The sequence below is a fragment of the Eptesicus fuscus genome, chromosome 7 (assembly GCF_027574615.1).
Source record: "Eptesicus fuscus isolate TK198812 chromosome 7, DD_ASM_mEF_20220401, whole genome shotgun sequence".
Classification (NCBI taxonomy): Eukaryota; Metazoa; Chordata; class Mammalia; order Chiroptera; family Vespertilionidae; genus Eptesicus; species Eptesicus fuscus.
The window spans coordinates 9,209,693-9,232,704 of NC_072479.1; the positions used below are offsets into that span (position 1 = coordinate 9,209,693).

The window sequence follows — 23,012 nt, forward strand, 5'->3', positions numbered from 1 at the left end:
CTCCCATGATGCCAGACAATCCAGTTCCTCTCCATATGTTCCTGGTTCCCCTCAAGCTGTTACCCCAGTGCTGGAGCTCAGAGAAAGCAGACTGTGTAAGTTTGTGTGCCAGCCCTTGAAGAGGAACTGACTGGGATACCAGCAGCCTCCATGTCACTCAGCCACAATCCCTGATGGTTTTTACAACCCAAAATTATGGGACTTCTCTTTCCAGCTCTGGAACCCTGGGAGTGGGATCTGGTATGCGGCTGAGACCCCTTGCTCCTCACAGGAGGCCTCTGCAGAGACAATCTCCCTCCTGATTAAAAACAATGCCACACGTAGGTGTCAGACCAGCCTGTTACGCATCTCCACACCTCCTACCTGTTTCGATGTACTTTCTTCTTTACTTCTCTAGTTGTAGGACTTCCATTCAGCCAGATTTCAGCTAGTTCTGAATGTTGGTTGTTCTGTATTTCAGTTGTAATTTTGATGTGGTTGTGGGAAGCAGCAAGTACTGGTGTTTACCTATGCTACTATCTTTGTTCTCTGCATATTGTTTTTAAGCAGATATGATTACTCTAAAGTTAAGCTGCAAGTCATGGGAGAAGAAGGTATTGTCCCTAATTTGTGGGTTCATGTAGTGTGATCACAGCCCTATGTTTTCTGCTGCTCCACAGTTGTTCTGTTCACTTACACCTTGGTGAAGAGCTAGATTTTTATTTCACACTTGTGCTTCCATAAAAAGTGATTAAGGTATCCAGGATTATTGACCTAAATTGTCTGCAAGTTATGGGGTCAACAAATAGTTCATACTTCACACCTTCAAGGATTTTTCTTTTTTTCCCCCTCTTACTTAGAGACTATGTTTCTTCATTTCTTTCACTTTAATTTGAATCATTATTGAGCTTTCTTCTCTTCTTTCTCCAGTCCTTCACCCATCCCTATTCTTTTCTTCACAGAAAAACTAGTCTAAAAATAGGCCCATTCACAAAAGTGAATCTTTGTGATTTGAACCCATGTTAGTAGCTTCTTTGAATCTTTGTTTCTTGGGGCAAGATGGTGCTACCAAGGTTAGTATTGCCAAGATCAGTGGCGGAGGAGAATTGACAGAAAATGAACAGATGAAAATGTCAAGTTATAACTTTGCCCCAGTAAATATAACATACAAGACAATATTAAAAACTGAAATCAAAATTTAATTCAAGCCCTGGCCCGTGTTTCTCAGTGATTAGAGCTAGTCTGCCTGTGCACCGAAGGATCGCAGGTTCGATTCTGGGCATTGACCTATACCTGGGTTGCAGGTTTGATCTCCGGCCCCCATTGAGGCACGTATGGGAAGCAGCCAGTTGATGTGTCTCTCTCACATCGATGTTTCTCTCTTTTTCCCCCTCCCATCTTTCTAAAAAATCAATGGAAAAATATTCTTGGGTGAGGATTAACAATAACAAAAAAGTTAATTCATTATATTTCTGGAGTGATTGGAAGTCATGGCAGTATTTGCCCTTGCAGTTAACTTCCTGACCAAGATTTTTGTTTTGTGTTATTTTTTGTTTGTTTTAAGCCAGACAACTCATATTTTTTTTATTTAGGAAACATATATTTTGGAGACAAATGGGGAAGTCTATATGCTTCAGCTTCTCCGGGGTCTCTGACTATATAGACGGATCCTGAAGTAAATTCTATCTATATCACAAAAGGCCTGTGGACGTGAAGCCACCATGGCGTCATGACCAAATACCGGACTCACCAGGAGGTGCATTGATGGGTCCTGTGGAGGCCGCAGCGGGCGGTACTTCTGGAGCATGGGGGGGGGCGGGGGCACCAGCAGCATCTGAGGAGCATCGGGGGCCGCCAGCAGCGTCCGCGGAGTGTGCGAGGCTTCTCGGAGTGTGCGAGGCTTCGTGGTGCTGTGACATGGCCCTGATGGAAGGTTAGGCCTAGGGGACCCTACATGCACAAGATTTAATCTTGCGCTTTGCTTCTAGTATATACATATGTGAGCAATTCCTGAAATAACAATGACTAAGTGAAGAAATGAAACCCTTAGTCTTCAGGAGAACCTTAACCCTTTGCACTCGCTTGCTTTTTTCTCGAGCTGCTACCGATGCTAACCGTGTCGAGTCACACTCGACATCCGAGTGCAAAAGGTTTAAAGTATGAGATGAGTCATTTGAAGTAAAACCATGATGTACTTTAAAAAATTTGGATTCTCCGTATTAACTACCATAAACTTTGTAATAGTCCTAGTCAATTGAACAGTGGTTAAAAAGCACAGACCTTGGACCCAGGGTTGGTTGGAGACCCTGCTCAGCTACTTCTTAGCTGTTGGCCCTTGGACCAGTATTTAGTCTCTATTATAGTTTCCTCCTCTGTAAACATGGATGTAATAATAGCAATTTTCCTCTCGGTTGCTGTGAGGATTAAATGAGGCAATGTATGTAAAATAGCTAAAAGAGAACCTGGGTGTTTGTGATTATTAATAATGTTACTATTTTCACTGCATATTAGGTATACTTTAGTTATGTTATGAGGTTAAATAGATTTAGGAATTCCCTGGGAAACTAACTGCCATAAATAGCCTTTTTCTATAGAAATGTAATCCAGGTTACAAACAATGGATTTACAAATGTGAAGCCTTGGGACATAAAAGCTTACTAGTATACATTAAAATTGGTTAGAGTCCAAAGTATTCAGTATTTGCTATATTAAAGCCATTAATAGTAGAGTTGTTCCTGGAAGGCATTAAGTTCTGTGCACATAAAAGCTTATAAAAATTATCAAAACCATTAACTTTATTCATGAGTGAATAGTATGAATACTGGAATATGCAATTAATGTTTTCAAGTCTTACCACTTAAGAGTGCCAAGAAAAGACTATATTGGCTCCAATAGACAATAATCATAACAGTAACTTTGAGTAGAATTCTGCCTTTGTTTTTTTGCTACCTGGATGCAATTAGTTCTTCCCCACAACTGCTGCAAAAAAACATAATCAGATGCATAGCCAATTTCATGATCTCAGAAGCACATATGGGAAGTTTACCTGCTGGTTTCTATTACTTTGTAGGTCTTGAATATTAAAGCATTCACATAGTAGGTCCATGATAAGTGCCTGGTAAACGTTTGTTGCATGGATGAGTTATAGTGCACAGGATTGATTAGAGCAAGATGCATGAGGGGAGGGTGCAGAATGCCCAAGAAAAACCAATTAATGGTTTACTTAACGAGTGATAAGGGTCTAAACTAGGATATTGACAGATGAATGTGGTTGTGGGGACAACAGATACAGAAGGAAAAACATTAACAAAACCTGCTAACTGTGTGGCTATGGAAAAATAGTTGTGATCAAAATACCATTTAAAATCATATCACTAGTAGCCTCACTTGTTGAAGAATCCATGTTCTTCATTATCTTCTACTAATTTCTAGAATCATTATTGATTCTCTAAATTAAATTAACGTATACCTGGGTTTCCTCCTGAAAAAGAATAAACTAGGCCACAAAAGGTCAGTATACACATTGGTATGTCCATGTGCGTGTATGTATAGAGCTATTACATATTCCCTTACCATTGTTGAGTTGCTTTTGAAGAAACTGGGGGAAAATAATTTTACTATATTCCTTAAGAAAGCATTTTATGCTGTAGTCATACTTTCTGAAAATAAAAATCTAATTATTTTAATGAGAGGTCCAGAAACTCATACCTTTGTCTGACTTTTATATCTGTTTTATGGTGTTAGTTATTCTGAATTATTATTGATATAACAGCAATTTTTGAAATTCCTCACATATTGTTGCAGTTGTGTTAATAGACACAAATGTAGGCTATTTCATTGATTAAAAATTAGCACATTGTTCAGCATATAGTCCAAATCAAAGGATTGTCATACATAACTGACCTGAATAAATTTACTTGGATTTCGAACTGTTTTCTGGTTTCTTTATAACTTGAGATAATTTTTCTTTAATTCAAAAGCTAAGTCTAAATATGCAAAAAGTATAATGTGGTATTTTCTAATTCAGTGTGGCGGTTCTTTATTTCCTGAATTGTTTCTCTTGTGATGATGCATTCTTCTCTTTTCATGTCCATGTCTTTAGATAATTGTCTAATCTGCTCATAACAATCTTTCCGGTTTATAAATATTCCTTCTTTTTGCTGTTTGTTAGTCATTTACTTTTTCCCAGGAGTTCATCTGTTTTTCTGCTTAACGATTTCTTTATCAAGTTTTTACTTTTAATTTATACTTTACTACTCTGTGGTTCTCTTTATTTCTGATCTTTGAAACCATATCTTTTGCTTTCTGTATTATAATACTAAATGTTTTTGTGTTTATGGATTTATATTCTGTAACCACTTTTTATGAGCATTCAGCGTTTTCTTAAAATGAATAGCACCAGTGATTATATTAATTAACATTCTTAGCTTAGATGGTATGTGCTGCATAGTTGCAGGATTTTATGCTATCTTTTACTGGTAATTGTGTTTAATATTACATACTGATCCTGATACATTTGTTACATTTGCCCATCTTATTCCTGCTTGTACAGAGCTCTGCCTCTGAATAATTTGTCATGCTGATCCTAAGTAAGCTGATAAATTATTTATTAGGATTAAAAATTTTAATAATAATTAATATAACACAATTGCATTCAAGTATGAATTCATGAGTATTCAAGAGAGATTAATTTATAAATGAGAACCTCAATCTTAAGAACACATGAGGTCATAGCTGTCTGGGACACCACTAAAGACAGTATCCCTAGTCACAGGTTGATGCAGATTGCCTGTGCAAGCTGAACAGGACTGCAGAGCACAGGCAGCCTAAACAATTGTTTTCTTCATAGTCAGACAGAGTGTATTCTTCTTAACTAGGAGAGCTTGCTATCACTTTTGAACAATGAGTGGATTGACAAGAGTATGGTAAAGAATAGGAAGATTTTTCTTAGTGACTTTTTTTTTTTTTTCCTTCTTCGGGTCAGCTGATTTTCATTATTATCCTGTGGTCTGTTTCAGAGCCTGTATTCCATGATAGCTGTGTGTGGGAAATAATGTGTCATCACCCACTTTGTATAACAGTAAAACATGTTACAGTGTATTTTATCATGGTAATTGTTGGTAGATTCACTTCCTCGTTGTATTTAAAGTATCCTATTACCTTTACATTATTGAAATATTTTAGGAATGTTGGCTACAGTCTGAAATATTCTGGTACATTATTCATTCATCTTCCAATATATTAAATACCTGCTATTTTTCAAGCACGGGTAACTATATACGTTAACTATATGAATTAATTTAAAATGTATACTGGTATTTTTTTTTAATCTAAAAGCAGGATTTAATTAGGAAACAAAACTCAGCCAAAGGCACATCATTTCCAAAACCAGTCTATAGTCACACATGCAAGAGACTGTGCTATTTGATATAAGTTATCAATTTCTGAAAGAAGAGAACTATTAAGGAGTCTTAAGATTGATTTTCCACCATCAAGGAGCATTATTTAATTGCACAGTTAAGAAACATACGTAAACTGTCTGTTGATTCAATAAAATGTTATAATATGTGTAGAATGGCCTTATAATTTATTGTCTAGATTGAAATACTTTTGAGGGCCCTGTTCATAATAGTGAGAAAGCAAATATAAATCAGAAATGTCTCAGGCAAACATTGACACATAGGGTCTCCCTGATCCTCACCTGTGATTGGATAGGAACTCTGAGGGAGGAATGAGCAGTGTAAGCCAGAGTGGTCACATAGGCTTCAAAGAAGGCATTAGAACTTCAGTGAGGAAAATCATTCTTGTGATTCTTGCCAGGATATAAATATATTCATTTATAATGAATATATCAATTTGGATGGTTTAGAAATTTGGATAGGGAAATACTAGTAGTTGGATTGGGCTGAGAAGTTTGGGTTATGAACTATGTGATCTTCAGAAGTTACTTAAACTTAGTGTCCCAGTTTGCCATCAACAACATGGAGATAGCAGTACCTATCTCATAAGGTTGTACAATTAACTATGTCCTCCTAGAAAGTACTGTGTTAACTACCTGTGGCACACTGACAGAATTTTAAACCGTTGAAAGTGTTTGGCAATGTGCAGAATAGATTGGGATGAGAGAGGCAGAAGAGGGGATTTTAAAGAATTTAGTAAGTGATGAAGAGGAGATGAGAAAAGGGGGCTGAGTAAATTATGACTCTGAGCTTCCAAGCCTGCATGACTGGGAAACCAGGAGAATTTAGCAAAAATAGTAAGTCAGGAGGGTTACCTATTATTTAGGAAGAAAAAGTTCAAATTCAAACATACCAATTTTGAGGGGAGAACAGGCTATCCAGTTAGAAATGGTCAGCTGGCAGTTGGAGGAATGAAAGTGGTGCTCATTAAGAATGAGTTTGGGAATGTTCCAAATAGGTAACAGCTGAAGCCTTGGGCATAGATGATGAGCTCTCTCAAGGATAGACTGTAGGGGGAAGAAACAGTTGATGAGGGAAACTTGGAAGCCCATATTTGTAGTACAAGAGGAAAAAAACAACTAAAAGAGAGAACCAAAGAAACAGGTATAGTATTTCCCAGAGTATGTTTTACCAAACACTAGATCTATAGTGTGGTAACAAGGCATATCTATACTAATAGAAGAGTAATATGCTAATTAGACTGGGAGACCCTCTAGACAAAGCCATTGTGGCAGGGCCGAGGCAGAGGCAGTTGGGGGCAATCAGTCCAGCAGGGGGGGCAATTGGGGGTGAGCAGGCCGGCAGGGGGGGGCAGTTGGGGGCGAGCAGGCCGACGGTGGGGGGGAGGGGGGGAGTTGGGGGCAATCAGTCCAGCAGGGGCGGGCAGTTAGGGGTGATCAGGCCGGAAGGGGGGCAGTTGGGGTTGATCAGGCTGGCAGGCACAGTGGTTAGGGGCAATCAGGCAGGCAGGTAGGTGAGCAGTTAGGAGCCAGCAGTCCTGGATTGCTAGAGGGAGGTCCGACTGCCGGCAGTCGGACATCCCCTGAGGGGTCCCAGATTGGAGAGGGTGCAGGCTGGGCTGAGGGACACCCCCCCCCTTGTGCGAATTTTGTGCACCAGTCCACTAGTAGGAAAGAAAATTGGTTCTGTGGTTAAATTCTACAACTCTGTTAAATTAGTTCATTGCAAGAATTACCTGGTTTTTAGTATGTTAACATGCACAGCAAATCTCCAAGAAGGAAATATATGAAGTAATGGTTTGCAGATGTATTCGTTTGCTGAACCCTCTTCTCCCCCAAAATACTTCATAGAGGCTAGTGCTCCATAAAACACACTTAGGGAATTATAGAAACCTAACAAGGAAAGATTTTCAAGAAGGAAGGAATTAAACTTGTCAAATGTTGTAGAGAGATTAAGGAAGATGAGAAATGAGAAGAAGCTATTAGATTTTTTTTTTATTAAGTTATCCTACATGGCCTTTAAGAATACAGTTCAGTAGGATGGAGTGTGCCATGCCAGCACAGCCAAGGGTTCAGCAAGTCTGAGGGAGGGTGGTGAAGGATTGAAGAAAAGACAAAGAGAATAAGCTGGGTCTAGGTGGATCTCCTGAGCCTGGCTAAGGCCACAGAGAAAAGATCCAGATGGCAAGCTGATGCTTTATTTTACAGTCAGAGGTAAACAAGGTAGTGGTCACCATAGTTACAATGTTCTTGTGAGTTTCACTTGTTTTGGCAGCACTTGCTGCACCTCCCATAGCCCATTAGCTACCCAGGAAGGATCTAGGGGGCATCATAAGGTCAAGCTTAATTATGCTAAGAGGGCTGTGACCTCTAAGCTGGGACTTGTTTGTGGCTTTGCCAACAGGTCAGTCCGAGGCTTAACCCTATAGCCGCTCCCTACATTTCACCCTTCTTTTATTTTTAAGCTACTGCAGTAAAACTTACACATCAAGAATAAAGCTCTGACTATTAGAACAATAACAGAACAATGCCAATGCAAAACCCAAACTACAGACATGTTAACATTTTAAAACTTGAACATCAAGAACAAAACAATGCCAATGCAAAACCCAGACATGGCTATTAACAAAACAATGCCAGTGCAACACAGCAATAAGAGAGAAATCAAACTACAGTAACATTTTTTCTACTAAATGAAAGCTTCTTTTGCTGATTTACTCAGAGTCCTCGGACTTGGCTGCACAAGACTTTTCAGAAGACTGGCAGCTAACCAATGCTAGCATGGCCAGAAACATGGTTGAGGGAGTAGCTTCCACTTCTTGCTTTTCTACCATCTGCTGGGCCTCAGTTGTTAACTTCTTCAGCTGACCCCATGTTGGCACCTCAGTCCCTTGCGTAGCCTTTGTTTCTTCTTTTTCCACTTTGCTGTCATCGGGGCAACACTCAGTCTTTTGAATGATGGGACAAGGAGCGTCTCTGGGTCCATTGTGGTGATGCACGTAACGCTCTGGCACCCTAATTGGCTGCTCTGCTCCTTCTGGAAAGATAAAAACACAACCTCTTCCCCACATTATTACTGAATCTGGTAAAACTCTTTGTCTGGTTTGTGCATCCTTCCACCAGGCTAACCCGGCAGAGGCTATTATACAGGAAGCCCGGTGCCTTTCGGCTGTTGTACAACTCTCTGCATTGTAATTCAGAAAATGTAACACATAACATCCTTCTCCCCCTTTTTTTATTTTTAAGAGTAGAATTGGCTCTTTCCACTATTGCCTGAGTCCTGATCTATCACCCCAGGGAGAGCTTGCCAATCCTGCGCTTCCCGGGGTGACATGATAAAGGTTTACTGAGCCGGCTGGAAAGACTGCAGTGGGGTCAAGGATAAGGACCCTACTGTCTGGTGGGACCCAGGCTGGCCCCGCTTGAAGTTTCCCTGCCTAGGGGGCATTGGATTATCATCAACATCAGTCTTGGAGCGGCATTTATTTACCCAATGCTTTCCTCTCCTGCATCTTGGACATAGTCCAGGCTGCTTGTTTCCACTCCATGTAGCCCTTTGACTTCTATTTCCAGTATTACAGTCTTTAGCAAAATGCCCTAGTTTGCCACAGTTAAAGCAGCCCCCTTTCCTTTTCTGATGACCAGTGAGTACCTTTCCTTCCTCAGGAAACCATGGGCAGGTTTTACTTACAAAATCCAATAAATCGAAAAGCTGTTGATACCTCACACAACAGCCCTGTACTTGGAGCATAGCATTAAGCATGGATACGTATCTTTTCCTGTGATCCTGAATTGCCCATGTTTTTACACCAAGTTATTACTAAACTTCGCTCCTTACCTTCCTTTTTGCTTTCTGCACGTGCTTCACTGGAGCGTCCTTTCACCTGACAACTGCAGTTCCCCTGAACTCAGGCCCCACATTGGGCGCTACATGTGCCCTGCCAGCACAGCCAAGGGTTCGGTGAGCCTGAGAGAGGGCGGTGAAAAGACAGACAAAGAGAATAAGCTGGGTCTAGGTGGATCTCCCATGCCTGGCTAAGACCACAGAGAAAGATCCAGACGGCAAGCTGATGCTTTATTTTACAGTCAGAGGTAAACAAGGTAGTGGTCAACATAGTTACAGTGTTTTTGTGAGTTTCACTTGTTTTGGCAGCACTTGCTGCACCTCCCATAGCCCATTAGCTACCCAGGAAGGATCTAGGGGGCGTCATAAGGTCAAGCTTAATTATGCTAAGAGGGCTGTGCCCTCTAAGCTGGGACTTGTTTGTGGCTTTGCCAACAGGTCAGTCCTAGGCTTAACCCTATAGCCGCTCTGTACAATGGAGGACCCGGTGCACTCTCCCTTCCACCTTTCCTCACTCCCAAGCTCTAAGGGCCCTTCTTTTACATCTATGGCGTGTTTCCTAAGCCTATTTATTCTAGGAATTACTTTTTCTACCTCTGTGATTTACCAAATAAATGTTCTCTTATAGTTTCGGGAAAAAATACAGTTCAGTAGTGTGGCTTCAATAGACACTGGTTTATAGGGAATTAAAGATAAGAGTTATTCATGAGGAAATGAAGACACTAGGTTTACATCATTCCATTTCTATTAATTCAAATATAAAGTGTGATTGATAGGAACAAATTGGTCATTACTGAATATTTTGTGTCCTGTGTATATTTTATTATATGTAATAAAATTGTTATTTTTATAAATAATATGGCCTTTTGTTTAATGCTAATCCTATCTAATAAAAGAGTAATATGCAAATTGACCATCACTCTAACACACAAGATGGCTGCCCCCATGTGGTCAAAGATGGCCACCCCCATGTGGACACAAGATGGCCGGCAGGAGAGGGCAGTTGTGGGTGATCAGGCCAACAGGGGAGGGCAGTTGGGAGGGACTAGGCCTGCAGGGGAGGACAGTTGGGGGTGACCAGGCCTGCAGGGGAGGACAGTTGGGGGTGACCAGGCCTGCAGGGGAGGACAGTTGGGGGGATCCAGGCCTGCAGGGGAGGGCAGTTGGGGGGACCAGGCTTGCATGGGAGGGCAGTTGGAGCAACCAGGCCAGCAGGGGAGGGCAGTTAGGGTGCAATCAGGCTGGCAGGGGAGCAGTTAGGCATCAATCAGGCTGTCAGGGGAGTGGTTAGGGGATGATCAGGCTGGCAGGCAGAAGCGGTTAGGAGCAACCATGAAGGCAGGCAGGCAAGCAGTTGGGAGCTAACATTCCTGGATTTTGAGAGGGATGTCCGGCTGCCCGTTTAGGCCGGATCCTACTGGGATCGGGCCTAAACGGGCAGCCGGACATCCCTAGAGGGGTCCCAGATTGGATAGAGTGCAGGCTGGGTTGAGGGACACCTTCCTCCCCCACCCCCCGTGCACGAATTTCATGCACCGGGCCTCTAGTATATAAATAATTATATATCAAATTCCCATTCTCTAAAAAAATGTTTGCAGAGCTTAAGTTAAATAAAAATGAGAAATTGGTAATAATTTAGAATGTGATTAAAATAAAAAAAACTGAGTTATTTATTACTTTAAAATTTCAAGGTTTATATTAAGAGCATCATTGTCTTCTTTCAGATCAATTTGCGTCTCATCTTGGTAAGCGGAAAGACAAAAGAGTTCCTGTTTTCTCCAAATGACTCTGCTTCTGACATTGCCAAGCATGTGTATGACAACTGGCCAATGGGTGAGTGGTGTTTTTCCTATTGAGATTGAATACTGTTACTTCTCCATGCCCTTATTTCACAAACATTCTGAAAAAGTTTTAAATATATAAGAGATAAGAGAACAAACTAATTGAGGGTATAAAGGTCAAAGGTAAAAGGGACCACCTTCCCTATTTTGCTCTTCAGCTACCTCAGTGCAAAATGGTAAAGGACTCATAATGCCAAGTCCCTGTTTTTTACTTAGAACTGCTTGATGTAAATGAAAACTGTTTTTAAAAGTAAAACACAATGTAGCAAACATACACTTTCATTTATGCTGAGACACAACGTAAAGGGAAAGAAAAACTACCTTAACAGATTATAATACGTTCTCTTTGGTCTGTTCTATACATAGCCTATTTAAAATTGAGTTTAACACAAAGTTAATTTCTAATTCATGTCACTTCATATGTTTTCTGAACTACTTACAAGGTCAAGAAGGTATTAAGTCCATTTGTGCTTTACATATTTAAGCTAGTATCCATGACACCAAAATTGGGGGGTGGCATTCCTTCCTTTCTCTGGTTTTCTGTGTAATAAGACTCCATCTTGCCTTCCTAATGTGAGTCTTTAGCTTATGTTCTTCCTTTGCACTTTCCCCATGTTCTCTTGATCCTTTTATGGCATGTACCATAATGATATGACTGTTTCAGCTGATTTCACTTAATTTTACTAGCCAAAGCAATTTGGACTTTTAAAGGACAAGACTTGTTTCAACAAAGAGCGAAGTATATACAAATGACTAAATTATATCAGTGTCTCTCAACCTTAAATAATATATGGAATTCCTGTAGAGGAAGAAAATCCTTATAGATTCCTTAGTGCTGACTTAAATTATTTTTATCACAATGTTTATTTTTAAAGATAGAAACATGAAACTCAGTTAAAACTCTTTATTCTTATTAACTGATATACTTAACTAAAATAGATCCACAAGGAAAATGCAAACATAACTCTAAAACCAATAATATTCAAATTAACAACATTATTGTGCCCTATGATGTATTTTTACTAAAACCAACTTAAGGCTTACACCGTAAGTATGGTTGTTGAGTTGGCGTGCATGTGTTCTTGCTTGGGGAATGAGGACCCAGTCACCACAAAACCTTCATTCACACAGTGTACCAAATTGTCATTCAGCCTTCACTCAACAACAATTGATTGATTATGTATTAAGTCAACCTCTGTTCTTTCGTTGTTAGCCCCTTGGCAATTAAAAGTTAAGTCCTACTTGGCACCAGTTCAATCATGAACTTAAACACATACATGGCTTTAAAATCCCAAGGCTGTATTCTTGGTTATAAAGTGATTATTTGAATTATATAGAATATTTCTTCCAGATTATCATTAAAATGAAAACACAGTTTAAAAATTCTTGAAGAGGACTTTCAGATCCTAAGAATATGTCTTTGTGGATTCATAGATCTGAGTTTAAGAAACACTGAGAGACAGATACTTTCAAATAACTAGATCTTTCTTCCCATTGGTAACCAAGGGTCAAGTCAGTGTTAGTCCTGAAGCAGGGAGCTACTGAAGCTAAAGGTTATAGGTAAGAAGGAATTTCAGAAAAGATGAAGTGGGCTAAACTTGGGGCTCTTGGGATATTGGAATTTCTTCATTGCCAGGAGCCAGGCAGGAAAGATAGCTGTCAGTATGAAGAGCATTTTTAAAATACTTGTTTAGTAGTGATGTTTTAATAAGTATGACACAACATTACTTTTGTGATTTTGGAGGAAAAGGAGGGTAAAGATGACATATATGGATATTATAGAAAAGATCAAACAAGACAAAAAACGAGTAATCAGTCTCAAAAATTTTTTGAGGGCAACATTGTAATTTGAGCTAAAAGAAATACTTTTACCTTCATAATTGTTTGACTTGGATATTAAAATTAGTTTTAATTCCTTAGAATATACTGACTAATGGGAAACAAAGTTACAACCCAAGTGCAGGTCTTTGCTATAAATAGTTTCCTAAATGAATGAACCATCTACAGCATTGGAAATTTATTGTGTCAATCCTATGGTAAGTACACAAAAAAAGCTTTTGAAAATTTTTTATTTTGTATTGATTTTTAGAATAGGAAGGGGGAGGGAGAGAGCGAGAAACATCTATGTGAGAGCAAAACATAGATTGGCTGCCTCCCACATGCCCCCTACCCAAGATCAAGCCTGCAACCATGGCATGTGCCCTGACCAGGAATCGAACCAGTAACCTTTCAGTGCATGGGACAATGCCTAACCAACTGAGTCACACCAGTCAGGGCAAAAGTTTTGAACCCAGCCTTTCCTCAGTTTGTCAGTTGTACTCAACAATTTTAGACAATGCAGGGAATAAAAATAAATAATTTTTATTTTCTATAAAATATTTGTTAAAAATACATTTCTACATTGTATTACATAAATGCACCAAAAGTCAATAAATGTAAATATTTACTTAGTAATAAAACTGTAGTAAAAATTAAATCAGTCAAGAAAATACTTTGCACAATATATTTTTGGAAGGAATTGGATTTTCTTGGTATAATCCTATGCAGTGTAGTGGATTATTGTTAATAGTTGGAATAGTGCCACACATAGCTGTTACTGAATCAGAGATTCAAAATATAATTTACTAAAATATGTTTCTATAGCTGAAATTGCTCCTTGAAGCATTGTTCTTCTGCAGTTCTCTAAATTTCAGATCCTCTGAGAGGGTAGGGAGTTAGCATATTAAATCAGTGGTGTATGCAGAAATCAGGACACTCTGTGTAAGATAATGAAATAAGGGTGCTGGGTAGGGGCTGGGAAGAGTTGGGAATGGGGGAAAATGGGAGATATCTGTAATACTATCAACAATAAAAATATATTAAAACAAAACAAAAAGGTAAATATGTGGCTTCAAGTTTCTACAGCACAAAAATACTTTAAATATTTTTAGAATATGTTTTCCTGTGAACTGGACATTTGCTGTAATTTTTCTTTTATATCTATGAAACACATCTTGACCATAAATATTCTAATAAACCATAATTTTGGGTATGATGGATTCAGAGTAATCCATACAAAAGTGTTCAAGGCTTACTTGACCTTTCTTCTAGAAGAGGAGGGAATCTAGGAACTCTAGAGTCAGAAGGAGTGAAGACATGCCAGGGGGAGGGAAGAGGGACAGGAGGAAAGGCTAGGGGAAGGGAGAGAGGGGAAAGGAAGGCGGGAGAAATTACATTCATTTTTTCACTACCCAGTTTGTTGTGCTGAGTCACACTGAGAGGCACTAGTTTTATCAAATTCATATTCATTATTTTGCACACACACACAAAAATGGCAAAAAGGAAGTGCTCTACTTAGCCCCATTCTCTGCTATCACTTCCTCTTCAGGATTTTTAAAAAAAGATAACTTTATTGATTTCAGAGAGGAGGGAGGAGGGAGAGAAGGATAGAAACATAAGTGATGAGAGAATCATTGATAAGCTGCCTCCTGCATGCCCCCTACTGGAGATCAAACCTGCCCTGACCTGGAGTCAACCAGTGACCTCCTGGTGCATAGGTCGACACTCAATCACTGAACCTCACTGGCTAGGCTCTTGGGGATATTTTAAACTAGTTTATGTGTTGGGAGTTATCATCTGATAATAGGAGCTTCTGTAAGAAACAAACACATCATACTAGAATTGTTGAGAAAGATAATGATGGAAATCTCAAATCTCTATAAAAATCAGAGCTTAATTATATCCACAAGCTAGAGAAAATTACTAACCCTATACCCTATCACATGCCAGTGTCCTTACACCATCATGTTAACAGAGTAGTGTTTCATAAGTTACACACTAAAATGAACTATTCTGTTATTCATCCTGCCCACCAGTTTGTCTTTTGACTTTCTTTATGAACTTTCCTAGCTTCCATCATACCTTCTAATATATGGGGTGTGTTTGTTTTTTTTCAAGTTTCTCAAGTATTTTGGGTAAAGTGAATTAAAGTTGTGTCTTCTGTAATATTTATCAAATTACTTAAAAAAAGACAATAAAGTAATAAGTCACCATTGTCCAAAAGTAAACACAAATTTTTTGTGATTCTCTTTTAAAATTTTTGTTCTCTAGTTTTAGTGAGATATAATTTTTTGTTATTCTCTATAGCAGTATATTAACCCTTTGCACTCGCTTGCTATTTTCTCGATTCCTTTATTCTAATGCTAACCGTGTCGAGTCACACTCAACATCCGAGTGCAAAAGGTTAATTCTTTTCAAAATCTATGTGAAACATATTGTTTCTAGCCTCATATATTTTAACAGGTACAAATATTAGAATATTAAAATATCCTCTGTTAATTACTGGTAATTGAAATTAATTTTCAAATGATATTTCTCTTCACCAGGGATTAGATTTTTTGCAGCTTTTTTTTTTTTTAATTTTTAAACTTCAGGACTCTATTTTGGCACATGTTAGTGTTCTCAAAAAGCAAAAACTAGTCTTTCTGCAGCTCTGACTATTTAAGGCGAAGAACTAACAAGAACCGAGACCGCAGTGATTGCATGAGTAGTGCCTGCTTTTACTGAAGTGGAAGCTCCAAGTGTGTTCCTTGATGTATCCTATTTGATTTGATCAGAAGTTTAGAACAATGCAGTAGTATTTTAATTATGCGTTGAAATACTTAACAAGTTCATTGGTTCTTTTCAGACTGGGAAGAAGAGCAGGTCAGCAGCCCAAATATTCTACGACTTATTTATCAAGGACGATTTCTACATGGAAATGTCACATTAGGAGGTAATAGTCGCCTTTGTTAATGGGATTTATGTCTGTTCATGGCAGCATTATCCATTTGTTTGTTTAATGCTAATGTCTGATTTTACTAAAAAATTATAACTTCAAACTTAATGTGAATTCTGCCTAGTTTTTTATGTCCACTTCTTTATATTTTGCATTCTGTTAAATTTAATTTTAGCATTATAGTGTTTACTACCTTGTGAAATAAACTCTGTCCATACCTATTTTATAAATATAATTTTATTTACTTCTGGATAATATAATTTAAATGTAATATTTAAAGGTAAAGCCAGACAAACTAGGAAACATTTATAATTGGTTTTCAAATATAATGATGAAGGAATGTTTTCAGTTTGACTTTAACTGTTGTAATGGCCATTCATGCAAGAATGATGAGTAACATTAGAGAGACGGTGTCATATAGCGGCTGAAAGAGCAGATTGTAGAGCCAGACAGTCCACGCTGCACCCTGGCTCCACTGCTCACCGGCTGTGTAACCTTGGCAACTGACTTAACTGCTTTGTGTTCCAGTTTCCGCATAGTAAAATGGAATAGCCATAGCACCTGCCTCCTAGGTTTGGGAGGGTTAAATTTTAGGGTGAAGCTTTTAGAACAGTGTTTGGCACTTAGTAAACACTTGTTAGCAATTACTACTCTTTACATGTGATTGGAGATATGTAGCTCAATGGTGCCCCCTTATGGCTACATTTTCTACCATCATCAGGGTTTGTTTTGTTTTTGGTACATGTATTTCAAAAATATTCTGATGATTAGAAATTTGTAGGCAAATGAATGATCTACTTCAGCGGTCGCCAACCAGTGGTCCGTGGAGGTCCGAAAGGTTGGCGACTGCTGATCTACTTTAATATGTCTTTGTTTAAATTACAATCTGACTTTTTTCTCTAAAACTAACATGAAATGTTTAATTTGTTTTTCCTTGAAGGTAGACTATTTTCATTTTTTCTTCAGCATATACTAATTCCTATGTGCCAAAACTGTGCTAACCAATTGAAGATATATCAGTAAAGGGTAAATAAGATAGAATCTCTTCCTTCAAGGTGCTCTAGTAATACATAGAAACAGATAAAATCCACTATTAAAATACTGTGTGATCAGAGCTGGAGTAGCTAAGTGCAAATGATGAGTATAATAATATCAAGTAGGTAGAACATTTCAGGATATATTTTCACAAATAACCACGTTTCAGTGGCAGTGTAATAACTGGCTAAGGGTTGCTGCTACCTACTAAGAGATATCTGTTATTTCAAATACAGTTTTTTTGGCTTATAGTTTTTTTTATAGCTCTTTGTGTAGTTACATGGACCAACTCTTAGTGTAAGAATTGACTATTAGCTCCCTGGCTGTATTGAACATTCATTAAGGATGGGGCCATGTTTTAGTTTCTTTTTTAGTGTCTGTGTCTCACATAAGCTCTTGTACTGTTGATGGGTAAATGTTGAGTGAAGTTAATCTATTGACTACGTAAATGAATCTTGACACTCCGTTTCCTTTGAGTATTGATCTATGTGAGCAATTTCCCACCAACTTGAATTCTTTATCTTTTTGTTGTGCCCCACAGTTCCAACTATGGAATTAAAGATTGTGGAATTTGTGTTAAAATCAAACTATTGATTTTATTCCTATTACAATTTAAATTTTTACCAGTATTTTCTGGGAATTTTTTTGGAATAATTAACAGATTGATTTACTGTTGTTATTGTCATGCTGTGGTGCTGTCAGTGTTTTCAAAAACAAAATAAACCATCTCTGGCTTTAGTGATTTAGGCAAATAGCATAGGAGCATAACCTAGACCTTTCAAGTTGGTCAGTATTTCTGGGTGTTTGATAAAGGTTGAGTCATGTTCAACTATTTGGTGTTTTGGTTGCAACTTTTCTTTTTAGTCTTCTTTGTCCTTGAATGTGGATAATGAAGAAGATAGCACACAGGGTCATAGCAACTGTCTCCTTATATTCTAATGGCAAGTGTTGGGAAGACTTCGGCTTGTGACTTGCTCTATAGCCCGGTGACTTAGATGTTGGACCAACAGCTGGAAGTCAAAGGCAGACAGCTTTCTATTCAATACCAGAAAGAATATTTGAACAGTGGCACTGCCTAAAGAAAGAATGAACCTCCGTGAGAAAGAGTGAGGTCCTTGTTATTGGTGACATTCAAATAGTAGATGAATACAGCCATGGGTAGGGGTCAGTCATTATGTTAAACCAGGAGACCTGGGCATTCTCTGCCACTGTTGAGATTTTGTGGTTTAATAAATTTCAGGTTTAAATTTTTGTTAACAAGTTTCTTAAAACATAGCCCTGGACCCCTTTTTTGTTCTCAGTTACATAGAATTTCAATCTACTAAAGAAAAGGTTTGATAACAGCCTTACTAATTGGGGATAAAGAAGGTCAGCTACAGGTTTGACGTTCAGTACATTCCAGATCAGTGTTTCCCAAAATGTGGATGAGCTGGTGAGCTTGAGACTCCCTTGGATACTCTTAACAGATTCCTGCATGTCCTCTCTCCCTTCCCCCATCTCCCATCTTCTACTGAACTGAAGTCCTGGGTGATGTTCATGTGAAGGTTGAAAACCTCTGTTCTGGATATTGCGCAGTTTCATAGCAGAAAGCAGAAGCATGCGCAGTGAAGGAAATACAAAGCATTTCGGATCCTTGTACTCCCTTCCTTTAGCTTCTTTGATGCTATTAGTATCAGTACCTATTCTTTCTAGTGAAAATTAAAATGGAGAAGAAGAACTATAGCCTCCTCAATCCAAGTTTTAGCTTCAAATGGCCAGCTTCTCAGCAGCTTTCCAGGCCTGTCCAACATTTCTCTAAATTGCCATCTCAGTTCTCTGCCCTGTTTCCTGAGATCCATTTTCCTTGCTGTCTCAAAAGGTTGATGTTAATGATGGCCATGGTAACACATACTGATTGCTTTCCTTTGTGCCAAACCCTGAACTAAGCACTTTACTTGGATATGTTTAATTTAATCAATAGAACTGTTAAGGGGCAGGTGATAGAATTACTATTTCCAATTTAGGTGGAGGAAATTGAGGCTTAGGGAGGGGAGGTCAATAACACACAATTCCTTTCACACAGTTGGTGAGTAGCAGAGGTGTGATTTTAAAAATATATATTTTATTGATTTTTTACAGAGAGGAAGGGAGAGGGATAGAGAGTTAGAAACATCGATGAGAGAGAAACATAGATCAGCTTCCTCCTGCACACTCCCTATTGGGTATGTGCCCTCAACCAAGGTACATGCCCTTGACCAGAATTGAACCTGGGACCCTTGAGTCCGTAGGCCTACACTCTATCCACTGAGCCAAACCAGTTAGGGCAGAGGTGTGATTTTTACCTCAGGTCTTGGCATACTAGAGTTAACAAGATGATATGACAGTGATGCACAGGTGGGCATGTGTACATATTAAATTAAGTCAGGCTTTCCCAATACATTTAGTGAAATTTTTAATAATAATGACATCTTATTTGCATTTTAATGTTAAGTCAGGTTTAGGAGAATATCCAAAAAAGGCCCTCCTTTTTCCATTATCATGTGTATTTATGGGCCATCATGCTTCATTTGAATTTCAGAAGTTAAGAGAATAGACCAAATAATGGCTGGCTAATTTTAAATAAGGTGGAAACTCACCTTGATTACATGAAATACTAAGATTGAAGATAATTGTGACTCTTAATCCACAAGTTGAATATCATTCAACAGAGCAGGATTTAAAAGGCAGATAGCAAACAGGAGGATCATACTTGCTAAGTAATGGTCCTAAGCCTGCCTCCAGTTTGTAATTAGTGAAGAGCAAGTAGTTTGGGATGTCAGAACTCAGAGGTCACAATGATGGAAATAACTCTAGAAGTTAGATATGCTGGATCTTCTAATTCTATACACTGAATAACAAAGGAATATACCATGAAACTTGATGTTTTATGTAACCCTATACTGTTTTTCATAGTGGCTACACCAGTTTACAGTCCCACCAACAGTACCCTAAGGGTCCCCTTTTATCCACATCCTCGCCAGCACTTGTTATTTCTTATCTTTTTGTTGACAGCCATTCTGACAAGGTGTGTGATGATATCTCATTATGGTTTTTATTTGCATTTCCCTGATATTTAGTGATGTTGAGCATCTTTTCACTTGTTTGTTCGATATCTATGTGTCTTCTTTGGAAAAGTGCCTTCTCAGGTTTTCTGCCCATTTTTAAAATGGATTATTTGTTTTTTTATGCTGAGTTTTATAAGTTTTTTATATATTTGGGATGTTAACTCCTTATTAGGCATATCATTTGCAAATATTTTCTCCCATTCAGTAGGTTGCATTATTTTTTTCATAAAAATATATTTTACTTTATTGAATTTCAAATTTTAATCAAATTTCTTTCAGTAAAACTAGAGTACCTCCAGTGACAATATGTAAGTACTAAGAAAGAATAAGGTCCATTGCACTTGTCTAAAGATCCTTAATATTTTGGTAACTGAATAATATGTTCTTTATTTTTTTTTATTTCTTTATTGATTAAGGTATTACATATGTGTCCTTTTTCCCCCATTACCCCCCACCTCCCATTCATGTCCCCACCCCCCTGTTGTCTGTGTCCATTGATTAGGCTTATATGCATGCATATAAGTCCTTTGGTTGATCTCTCCCCCTTACCCCCACTGTCCCTTACCTTCCCTGAGGTTTGACGTTCTGATTGATGTTTCTCTGTCTCTGGATCTATTTTTGTTCATCAGTTTATGTTGTTCATTATATTCCACAAATGAGTGAGATCATGTGATATTTATCTTTCTCTGCCTGGCTTATTTCACTTAGCATAATGCTCTCCATCTCCATCCATGTTGTTGCAAATGGTTTATTTTGTTCATAGTTTCCTTTGCTGTGCAAAAGCTTTTTATTTAATACAACCCCATGTATTTATTTTTTCATTTTGATGCCCTTGCCTAAGGAGACACATCCAAAAATGTATTTCTAAGACCAATGTCAAAGAGTTGACTGCCTGTGTTTTCTTCTAGGAGTTTTATGGTTTCAGGTCTTAAATCAAATCTTTAATCCATTTTGTGTTGATTTTTTTATATAGTGTAATCAAGTGGTCCTGTTTAATTCTTTTTCTTGTAGCTATCCAGTTTTCCCACCACCACTTATTGAAGACTTTTCCCCATTGTATATTCTTGCCTCCTTTGTTGTAAATTTAATTGACTATATAAGCATAGTTTTCTTTCTGTGCTCTTTATTCTGTTCCATGATCTATATATCTGTTTTTGTGCCAATACCATACAGTTTAGATTACTATAGCTTTGTAGTGTAGTTTGAAATCACAGAGAGTGAAGTCTCCAACTTCAATTTCATTTACTTTTGCTCTGGTCTTTATTACTTCCTTCCTTCTACTAACTTAGGGCTTTGTTTGCTTCTTTTTCTACTTCTTTTAGTATAAGATTAAATTATTTGAGATTTTTCTTGTTTCTTGAGGTAGGCCTATATTGCTGTAAACTTTATCCTTAGAATGGCATTTGTTGCATCCCATAGATTTTGTAACATTTCCATTTTCATTTGTCTCAAGATTTTTTTAATTTCCTCTTTGATTTCTTCATTGATCCATTGGTTTTTTTGGTAGCATGATGTTCGGTCTTCACATATGTTCTTTCCAGTTTTTCTCTTACAATTAATTTCTGGTTTCATGTCATTGTGGTCAGAAAAGATGCCTGATATGATTTCAGTCTTTTTAAATTTATTGACATATTTTGTGGGCTAACATTTTATCTATCCTGGAGAATGTTCATGTTCATTTAAAAAGAATGTGTATTCTACTGTTTGGGAATGGAATGTTCCATATATATCTATTAAGCCTATCTAGTCTAATGTTTCCTTGTTGATTTTGTCTGGATGATCTGTCCATTGATGAAAGTAGGATGTTTTAGTCCTCTATTATTATTGTATTACTGCCAATCTCTCTCTTTATGTCTGTTAATTTTTGCTGTATATATTTTGGTGCTCCTATGTTAGGTGAATAGATTTTTGTGTTACTTTCTCTAGTTGGATGATCTCTTTATTATTATGTCGTAACCTTGTGTTTTGTTACAGTGTTTATTTTTTAAGTAAAGCTACCCAGCTTTCTTTTCATTTCCATTTGCATGGAATATCTTTTTCCATCTTCTTTCAGTTTGTGTGTATCTTTAGATCTGAAGTGAGTCTCTTATAGGTAGCACTAGTGTTCCCGTTGCAGGAAAAATCCTGCAATAGGATTTCCTGCTGCACTCTACCCCGCCTCCGTTCCTCCCTTGTCACCTGCCCCGCCTTCTCCGCCAGCCCGCCTGCTTTTCCCTTCGCCCCCGGCCCCGCCTCCGCTCCACTCTTGTCACCCGCCCCGCCTTCTCCTCCAGCCCGCCTGCTTTTCCCTTCGCCCCCGGCCCTGACTTCGCTCCTCCCTTCTCCCCCCCCCCCCCCCCCCCGGCTTGCTTGCTTCTTCGAACCTTTACTCCCTTCTGCAGCTCTTGGCTTCTTTCGATGCTGTCTTGATATGCAAATTAGCCGTCATCTTTGTTGGGGTAATTTGCATACTCCTCCTGATTGGTTGGTGGGCGTGGCTTGGCTGGTGGGCGTGGCTTAGGTGTAGCGAAGGTGCGGTCAGTTTGCATATTTGTCTACTATTAGATTAGATATGTGTGCATCTTTTTTTTATCCATTCACCCACCCTATATTTTTTGAATGGAGCACTTAGTCCATTTACATTTAAAGTAATTATTGGTAGGTAGGTATTTATTACGATTTTGTTTTCATACTTGCTTTATAAGTGGTTCGTCTACTACCTTTATTACACGTTTGCCCTTATTAGTGAGATTTTCTTTCTTTTATATATTTTCTTATTTCTAGTTTTGGTCTTTTCAAGCTTAAAGAATTCTCTTTAACATTTCTTATAATGCTAGTTTAGTGGTGATAAACTCCTTTAGCTTTTGCTTGTCTGAGAAACTATTTCTCCTTCAATTCCAAATGATAACCTTGCCTGGTAGAGTATTCTTAGTTGTAGGTTTTTCCCTTTTATCATGTTTAATATATCATGCCACTCCCTTCTGGCCTGCAAATTTTCTGTTGAAAAATCAGCTATAAATCTTAGGAGAGCTTCCTTGTAGGTAACTGTGTTTCTCTTGCTGCTTTTAAGAGACTC

General features: G+C 38.3%; 1 protein-coding gene across 1 annotated transcript in view; it reads left to right on the forward strand.

Annotated features, from left to right (window-relative positions):
• The window catches only part of UBL3 (ubiquitin like 3), an 82,450-nt gene that overhangs the window by 54,293 nt on the left and 5,145 nt on the right, over positions 1-23,012 (forward strand). Inside the window, exons 2-3 of the mRNA XM_054718734.1 lie at positions 10,967-11,075; positions 15,750-15,836. Of these exons, the coding sequence (XP_054574709.1) occupies positions 10,967-11,075; positions 15,750-15,836 (196 nt within the window). The remainder of the gene's footprint in view (positions 1-10,966; positions 11,076-15,749; positions 15,837-23,012) is intronic.